Here is a 9,388-nt window from a genome sequence, read left to right on the forward strand (position 1 = left end):
AGATCAGGGCTGTTTCTGCTGTCTGGTGCAGGTTTTGCATCTCCCCAAACCCCTGCAGCCATTTAATTAATCAGAAAAAAAGGAGTGTGCGTCGCACATCCGAACACACAGGGTGTGCATTTTGGAAGTGTGACAGATTAGGAGACATCATAATTGCATTGCATTTCCCATGGAGATTCTCTATTTTGTTACACTTCATTTCGCATTCAATGCACAGTCTAGACCAGACTAATTGAGTGTCAGTGTTGATTCCAACTATTAACCATCTGCGATTTTCCTCTCTCTGCCCCTCTTCTCCTCCCTCTTCCTCTTTCTCTCCCTGTTTCTGTTTCTCTCTGCAGGAGTTTAGAGGACTAGTAGGATGCTGAGTAGCCTTCCTCCTCACCACTGTTGTCCGACCTGCTCTTCATGACCTGAGAGCGCCATCACATCGGGAGGAACAAAACACCAGAGAGAGAGGAAGAGGAGGGCAGAAGGCCAGGAAAGGAAAGAAGGAACACACTTTTAGTTTTGTTATCATTTGTTGTCCCTTTCCAAAATGGCGGCGACGGAGGCCAGCGCTGCGCCGGTGGTCCAGGAAGACGGGAAAACCCCAGAGAGCAAGCCGACAGAAGCGGAGCAACCGGCAAACAACGCCAACGCAAACTCAGAGACTGTCAACAGTGAAGTTGTCGATAAAGATGGCACCGCAGTCAACAGCGAGGTTGTCGACAACAAAGAAACAGTGAATAACGACACAGCGGCAGTGACAGGAGCCGAAGAGGGAGAAGCAGCAGCCAGCGAGGATGCGGCACCCACCCAGAGTTCGGAAGGTGCCTCAACTGCCGAGCCCAAGACCTCTTTCCTGGACTCCTTCCTAAACAAGAGCGGCTTGGGGAAGGTGATGGGAGGAAGGAAGAAGAAAGAGCCAAGCACAGCCGCTGGAGGAGAGGAGAACGAAGCTGAAGGAGGGGAGAAAGAGGGTGAGAAAGGAGGCGAGGAGGCCGCAGCGGCTGAGGGAGGAGCAGAGGGAGTTGCAGAAGGAGATGCAGCAACAGAGAAGGCTCCGGAAAACGGAGAAAAAGAGGAGGAGAAGAAAGCGGAGAAGAAACCGGCGGAGTCTAAATCCACGGTCCGGGATCTGATCAGGAAGCCAGTGGCCAGGATCTTCTCCCATCGCAGCACCGACAAGAAGGAGGGCGCGGAACCCAAGAAGACGGTTCGATCCAAGTCCCTGGACCGTATGGAAGATCCCGAAGCACTTAACGCCACTACAGATTCCACCATAGAGGAGGGAGGAGCGGCGGGAGGAGCAGAGGGAGAAGCAGAGGGAGGCGCAGAGGGAGAAGCAGAGGGAGAGCAGAAAGCACCGACCTCCTCGGCAACCACCAAGCACATGAAACGCTGGCACTCCTTCAAGAAACTCATGGCCCAGAAGGCGCACAAGAAGAGCGGAGGAGGGGAGGATGCGAAGGAGGAAGGAGGCGGAGACTCCTCCACGCTGGACTCCAAGGAGTCGGGGCAGAAGAGGTGGACGCTGAAACGCTCCTGGACCTTCCAGGGCCTGAAGAGGGACCCGTCTATCGTCGGCATCAGCGGCAAGGCCAAAGGCTCCGACAAAGACTCTGCTGACAAGACGGACGAGGAGGCGGCGACCGAAGGAGCTGAGGGAGGAGAGGAGGCCAAGGTGGAGGAAGGAGCAGAGGAGGCCAAGACTGAGGAAGGGGAGGAGAAGGCTGAGGGAGGCGAGGAGGAGAAGGCAGCGACGTCAGGAGTAGGGACGGTGACGCAACACGCCAACGAGATCTGGACCTCCTTCAAGAAGCGCGTCATCCCCAAGTCCAAACGTGCAAACACGGAGTGCGTCCCCAGTGGGGAGGAGGAGGCAGCTGCAGCCCCCGCCTCAGGTGAGAGGAAGCAGAAAATGTGAACCCTTCGAAAAATGTGCATCTGGTTAGGGCCACTTGTAATGTTTGAGATGTCTTAGAGTTTGTTCAACTAAGAGGTATCTCCTCCATTGTCCCTTCCCACAACCAGTCTACACCTGAAGTGTCGGCGAGCATTTCCTGCATGGGTTATGGTTAATACATTGATATTTAAGGACATATGTAACCTCAATTTCCAGCTTCAAGCAAGAATGTCTGCATACGTGAATAGAAGCAATCACAAGTGGTGCCTGAAGGTTATCCCATCAATTTACAGGGAACCATGTGTGAAAGAGATTCCATTGGAACATCATTTTGAAGCTCAAAAAGGTTAAGGCGTCCAATATTTCTCAAAACATGCACAGATCAGAGGAGTGTAGCAGTGCTTTAATTGTTCTTCTTTCCTACACCGTTTGCCTACTCAAGACCCCCTCAAGATTTATCTTGTGACACTAGAAAGCGCCCGAGCCTAGGCTGGAAACCACTGCTACATAGGTATTTTGGCATCCAACAATTAGCCATCCTTACGTGGTCAAAAGTCCAAAACTGTAAGGTGTTTGTTCTGGTCAAAACCATTAAAAAACACTGAAGCTGACAGCGTGTTCACATATCTGTCCCTGTACGGGCAGGACTGAGTGGCTCGCTAACTCTGGGGGAGGTCATGTAATTGAACATTCTCCCAAATTAAATATTCAACATCTGGTGTGAAATTCAAGTCACTATGTAGCTCCAGTCAACGGAAAAGACTACATTTAGCTTACTCTTTGCTTTCTTGCTGAATGGAGAAAATGGTACAACAATATAGAACACTGAGCTGTATTTTGGTTTTAGATTATTAACATTTTGGAGGTTATTGGTTTAAACGGACTTCCCTTAAAAAAAAATTAAGCAAATACATTGCTTTAAATTAGATGTTGCATTGGAATTAGTATTGGAAAAAAAGTGGAGCCTCTAGCAGCTATAGAGCAAGATCATTTACTAAAGGGTTGCTACACAGGGACTTAAATTGGGCTGAGTAGAGTAAAAATTGGACCCACATTTATCAGATGCAAACCATCTTCATTACTGCCAACGTAACTAAATAGCTACCTAAATATAGTTGGAACTATAAAACTCACCTAATAAAATTGTTATTTTATTCCTTTGTGTTCAATCAATTTGCAGGAGGAAGAGCAGTTCCTCTTAAAGGTTTATTGTTCAGAGGAAGTCGATAAATATCGTATAAACAAGCTTTATCCTTGATTGTCTTCCTCCCTGCAGGTGAGGACGGAGCAGCAGAGGAGGGCAAAGACGCCAAGACAGCCAAGGCCAAGCGCTCGCATTACGGCCGAGCAGTCTCCCTGAAGAACTTCATCTTGCGAAAGGGCAAGTCCACGAGTGTGGACATGGGTGAAGGCACCAAGGAGGAGGAGGAGGAGGCCGCGGAGGGAGGAGAGGGAGGAGAGGGAGGAGAAGTGGCGCCGGAAGGAGCTGCTGATGGTGAAGTTGCTGCAGGGGAGGCCAATGAAAAAAATGCAGTGGAGTCTGAGAAGACACCTGCAGAGGAGAAGACGCCCGTTATCGAGAATGGAGAGGAAGAAGCAAAGGTGGAGGAGAAGACGCCAACTCCAGCTCCGGTTACCAACGGGGAGAACGGCTGCTCCAACGGCAACGGGGAGGATGATGCCACACACAATCACCAGGAAGAGGAGAAAACAACGGCAAGCAGCCCTGTGAAGAAGAGCAAGGATGCAGGAGGAGTGAAAGAGGAGGACAACGCCAAGATCATCAACACCACGGCGGCTGTGAACAGCGGTGAGTTAGAGCACGCCGACCGGGAATCTGATGAGCCACAAAACAGCAGCAGCAGCAAAGAAGGAGATACTAACAACAGACAACAACAAAAAGTACCAGTACTAACAAACGATAGCAGTAAACAAACAAAAGCCAGCAGCTGTCAAGAGCCTGAGCTAGCACTAGCCGTTAGCATAGAGGAGGAGGAGGAGGAGGAGGAGGAGGAGGAGCTGAGGGAGGGAGGGGAGGCAGAGTCTCCACACAACGGAGATGGGGCAAAGTCATGTGAGCAGGGAGAGAGGGAAGGGCAGGATGAGGAGGAAGAGGAGGAAATGACGAAGAGGGATCTTCGAGATGCAGCGGTGGCCATTGTTCAGAATGTGATGTCAGCAGCAACTGACCAATTAGAAAGGGAGTTGTGCGTTGACAACGGTCTGAATGGGTGTTATGAGGCTGACATTCGATACTAAGAAAGCACAGGGTAACACAAACGCACATTTATGTATAGGTAAACACATGTATGTGAAAGCGCACTGTTGATGTGAGTTAATACTTGCATGACATACACTTAAATGTGCCAAATGTAAAGTTACACATATTAGCATAGGATATCACACATTCCTGTATGAAAATTAATGTTTCAAAAAAGTAGTTTGCCTAATTGCTGTTTGATATCAATCTCAGTTCAATGTGTTAAGCAAAGAGCTGGACTCAACAAGTGGTTAGCCTAGCTTAGCATGAGAACAGGAACAGGTGGAATCGGCTGTCTTGGCTCTGTCCAGACTCCCAACTCTAAGTGAGCATGTGGCGGAGGTTCTCAATTGTTTTAAGCCAAGAACCACTTGCATGATAAATAATACTTGGGGGGCACTCATGTATGTTGAAGTAAGCTAGCTTTTACTCCTATATTGTCTTAGTTGCAGCTTGTAAAATAATAACAGCATAGACAAAGATTTTAGATGTATTTTTAAAACACTTGCCCCATCACAAAACAGAATGCCAATATTACAATGCAATTTACTGCAAGTAACACTGTACCTACACACAAAACAAATAAACAGACCACCTGACAGATTGCTAGTGCTTAGGCCTAGATCAGACAAAAGTGATTTGCCGACTTAAAGTATGTGATGCACTCCATTCCCTTTTTTAATTGTTGAAGACACCCGGATAAGACAGAGCAGTTTTCGAATGATTGCAAACCATGAACTCTACACTGATTAAAAGTTATTGGCTGTTTAGTACCTACTGGTGATGAAGTCATATAGCATATCAAGCAACATACACCACAGAAGCCCCTCCTCTTAATTCCTCAGATTGGACAATGGCATAAACAAAGGGGATGGGCATTTTCCAAGGTCCCCAGGAAGTGCACTGGGCCTTGAAGCTAATTCTTATAGTGGCCAAACAGTGGTTCTAGAACTTCCTTGAGTCATTGGGCCCAAAAATACTTATTAACATTGATTTACCATGGCAAAGAAATGTCTGCAAATCACTGGAAAATTATTTTTTACTACCCAGTATGAACATTAGAATAGCCCTTATGGCTGCTGAAACGTATTTGATCAGCCCTAGATATGTTGGTAAGTGTATTTTCTTTAAAGCTTAAGACAGAGCCAGGCTAGCTGAGTCTCTCTTCTTCCAGTCATTGTGCTAAGCTAGGCTAAACACATCCTGACTCCATCTAGGTTGCACATACACAAATAAAGCCACTGCCAAACCTCATTTACATAGGCATGTCAACGTTTCCTCTGTGAATGCATGCTGAAAAACTAGCTCTTTCTTAAATCCCTTTAAAATACTTGTAGTATGGCTTTTAAAAACGTGTTTGGTAACCTGTGAATATCCAGCAAGTTTTCAACAGAAGAAAGAGAGATGGAGAGAGAATCTTTTGTTTAGTCCTGCTAATTTCATTATAACATCAAGTCCATGAACAGCCAAACAACTAAACTATAACAGGACTCAGGTGGTGAGCGTGGATTCCCAAGGCAGCTACATGGTTGGAAGCTGACTGTTTATGAACTTAAATAAGAATATAAATATCACATTAACTGCTACATGGTAGAGCTATACAGCTCCCATAAAACAATCCTTAGAGCTGTTTTAGCCTTCATTATATGATTCTTAGCTTTTATTTGCTGCAATTTATCATGACCTGCAGACATAAATTGATTTAGCAGGAATGAGAGGAAATACAATGATGAAGATGAAATATTACATCTCCGGTACTTTCCAGTTTTTTTTATTTATCTAGAGGCGTTCTTTTTCTCTCTGAGCTATTTCCAGCAAAGCTTCACTTCTTGTTTGTACCGTTTTACAAGTTCCCACCTGGGAGCCGAAGCTCAAAGCTGCTGGACGCTGAGCATGAGCAGGGGAAGGGTCTGTGAACCAGAAGGCGATTTGTTCCCTCCTCTATTATTTAGCAAATCCAGCCTTCCTCTCCATTCAAGTGCAGCGTGAGGCTCGATGTCCGGCAACCACCTCGCTTTGATCCCATGCTGGCCAACAGATGTTTGCAGCGAGAGCCGCGGCTCCTGCTGTTGCCGTGCGATTAACCAGGAGCCTCTTTGAAGCTCTTTTTCTTAAATTAAACTCTGTTTAACGCCTATTGGCTTACTGAGACCTGAAACTGTGCCAAGCCCTCCACAGACCGGTAACAGCTTTTTTACTGAAGTAACTTCAATACAGTTTTGATTCTCTTCTCTAGCAATCAAAGTCTTCCAGCCAACACTAAAAGTCAGCCCACAGCAAACTGTTGTTGTTTTACAATAAGAGACTTCACGTTTAATTGTACTGGGCAGGTGTCTTTCTTTCTTCTGTCCTCTTTTTTGGGAATGCTAAATGAGCCAAGTGATACCAAAATGATTATTATCTCAGGAATATTTTATCTTGAAAATATTGACGATTTGACTAGAAATGTTCAAACTGAGCATGTGATTATGTTTCAAAAGAAAGTGTAGTGCACAGTATGCTCAGTATCTGTCAGTAAGACGAGACACTGGGACAAGAGAAAACATTGTTCTTCATGAACTATTCCATTTTGAGTGTTGGGGCTTCCATAACATGTCTTCCTTTAGACTTGTGAAAAAAACAAAACCTAAATACACATATTCCTACTGTCCATTTACCTCAATCGATTTCTTCTAAATTCGCTGCCAAAAGTTAGGATTAGATAATACATTTACATACTTTAAAATTCCAGAAAACTTATAAAATAATTATTTGTGAATAATTGGGGAAGTTTAACAATTATATCCAAAGATTTTGCAAAATATTCAGAATCTTACATCTCTAAAGGGAGATTTCTCTTTGTATATTATTAGAGTCAGAAATCTCCATTTCACTAGCACAAACACATGCCAGACGTTCAGTTCTTCAGCTGATTGCTCGCTCTAACTAGCCGTAGCTTAGATAGTTAGCTTACTATTTGCTTTGGAAGAGAAAAGCTGGTTTTGCAGACATCAATAGAGTTTAGTCCATCAAAGGATTAGAGGGCAAAATCAAAGTGTCACGGAGCCTCTTCAATGAGCCTGATTAGCTAGCCTTCTCTCTCTCTCTGTTGTCTCTCTCTCTCTTTCAGGGGAAGTAAACAGAAAGACAGATGACTATTCAGTGGATTGTCAGGGTATTTCATTTTAGATATATAAAACCATTCTTAAAGTCAAGTGTCTGTGAGCTCTGAGCACAAAGTACAGTCCAAGAATACAAGACAAAAACGAGGGCATTACAAAATAAGACACAAATACAGACAGCAGGACAAACGAGGGCAGTGAGAGACAGGCAGACAGAGTCTACATCTTCCTCACCATGTGATTATGCTGATCATCCTTTATAATGTACAATATTTTTTCTTAAAAACCTGTTCTGTTGTTGTTGTTTGCTTTGTGTATGTCCTCAACACTAAATGACTTAAACTAACCCAACACTAGAGAGACATCTGTACTAAACCACTAAACACACATATAACCCTTTTTTAATGACTGTTTATTATTATTACTATTATTATTATTATCCCTTTTCCAAGACCTATTTTTTAATACATTTTTTCAATCTCTTCTGTTATCATTTACCAGACAAAAAGGCGGGAAACGTGTGAGGCCACACAAAGAGGATTAGAACTGCCCGGGATTCGCTGAGCGAGGAGCTCTGAGCTCCGCCCCCCCACTTTACCCTTCCCCCGTCCCCCTCCTCTCTCCCTTCATCCCTCTCCGCCTTCCTCCCGATTAAAAAGAGTAATCACGTGTTAACAAAACAGAAAACACCATTGTGAGAAAGAGAGAGATTGAGAGAATGAGAAAGATGCAATCCATGTAGATGAGCAGTGAAAAATAATAACTACTCAGAAAGCAATAATTAAAGTCCCCCCCATCCCTCCATCCTTCCAACCCCTCCGTCCGATACATGCATACATGCATACAAATATGTACATCCAGTGTTTTATTTTTTCTTTGCTTGTCTGTGATATTTTATATTGTCTACGAGAGAAAAGAAAAACACAGAAATGTAAAAAATGAAAAATCTAGACATTCCACCCCCTACTTCCCCCGCCACCCTATGTGTCTCCTTGTCGAGCTACTTAACTCTGCTCTCTGTCTCTAACGACTCCTGATTGGTGGATTTAAAAAAAAAAAAAAAGAAAAAAAAAAAAAGACTGGTAGTTTTATATTGACGGCCATTTTGGTTTATAGTCCCTCTCAACTCCCCTCCGCCCCCAGTAGTTTGACAGTACAGCAGGACCATGTTGCTACAGTATATAAACTGCCCTGAGGACTGCCACATCCCAGCCATCACTGCAATGTCTTCAGCTCTGTGTGTTTAATGTTTTTAGACTGTTTTATTGTGTACATGAATTAAAAAAAAGAAAAGAAACGCCATCAAATATTAAAGTCAAAATGTTTTCTTTTTTCCTGTTCGGTTTGGATTCTCTTGTTTTTTTTCTTGTTTTCTTTTTTAAAAACACATCTTCTCACTGTTACCGCATTCTGGCGATATGCTGTAATTATGAAAAAAATGATAATAATAATAATAATGATGATGTTTTGTTGGTCCAAGTTTTCACATGTCCGCTAGCAAATTGTCAAGAAAAAAAATAGTACAATAAAGACTCAAATCTAACAACTAAACTGCAATTCATTGTGGGGTTTTCTATTTTTATCTGGAGGATTGGAGTGTTGCATGCAAACAGACGGGGTGGAGGGTTCAGGGAGGGGCGGGGCGGCGCTAAAGGCTGGAACACCATTGGATGATCATTAATCTGTGTACCCTTTTAGGTAATAGGTGGAATAATACAAGATTTTTTTGTATTAAAGTCGATCTGTATGTATTATCTGACCGCGGTGTTTCATTCACACAGGCGGGGGCGTGCATATGCCAGCCGATGCCCAGTGGTGTGAAGGGACTAAGTAGATTTACTTGAGTACTTTACTTAAGTACAATTTTGAGGTACTTGTACTTTACTTGGGCATTTCAATGTTGTGCTACTTTGTACTTTTACTTCACAACATTCAGAGGTAAATCGTGGACTTTAACTCCACTACATTAATTTCGTACCTTTAGTTACTTTGCAGATTTGGATTAATTATGTGAAATATAATCAACACTCCTTGAGTCCTTACCCCAAGTGAAGGAGCTCAAGTATCTCGGGGTCTTGTTCTCGAGTGAGGGAACAATGGAGCGTGAGATGGGTCGGAGAATCGGAGCAGCGGGAGCGG

At 44.0% G+C, this 9,388-nt stretch overlaps 1 protein-coding gene across 1 annotated transcript; it reads left to right on the forward strand.

The window, feature by feature from the left end:
• The first annotated feature begins 345 nt into the window (after nucleotides 1-345).
• On the forward strand, nucleotides 346-8,312 carry LOC104953122 (neurofilament medium polypeptide). Its single transcript, XM_010780051.1, has 3 exons — nucleotides 346-1,886; nucleotides 3,165-3,698; nucleotides 7,751-8,312. Exons 1-3 carry the CDS (start codon nucleotides 539-541, stop codon nucleotides 7,771-7,773), a joined length of 1,905 nt encoding a protein of 634 aa, XP_010778353.1. The 5' UTR covers nucleotides 346-538; the 3' UTR covers nucleotides 7,774-8,312.
• The last annotated feature ends 1,076 nt before the right edge of the window (nucleotides 8,313-9,388 follow it).

This window comes from Notothenia coriiceps, unplaced genomic scaffold (genome assembly GCF_000735185.1).
Source record: "Notothenia coriiceps isolate Sejong01 unplaced genomic scaffold, NC01 NC01_scaffold00021129, whole genome shotgun sequence".
NCBI lineage: Eukaryota > Metazoa > Chordata > Actinopteri > Perciformes > Nototheniidae > Notothenia > Notothenia coriiceps.

Coding starts and splice junctions, on each gene's coding strand:
- LOC104953122 (XM_010780051.1), top strand. CDS start 539: ATGGCGGCGACGGAGGCCAGCGCTGCGCCGGTGGTCCAGGAAGACGGG. Junction 1,887..3,164: donor AGCTGCAGCCCCCGCCTCAG/GTGAGAGGAAGC, acceptor TCCTCCCTGCAG/GTGAGGACGGAGCAGCAGAG. Junction 3,699..7,750: donor CACGGCGGCTGTGAACAGCG/GTGAGTTAGAGC, acceptor ATCATTTACCAG/ACAAAAAGGCGGGAAACGTG.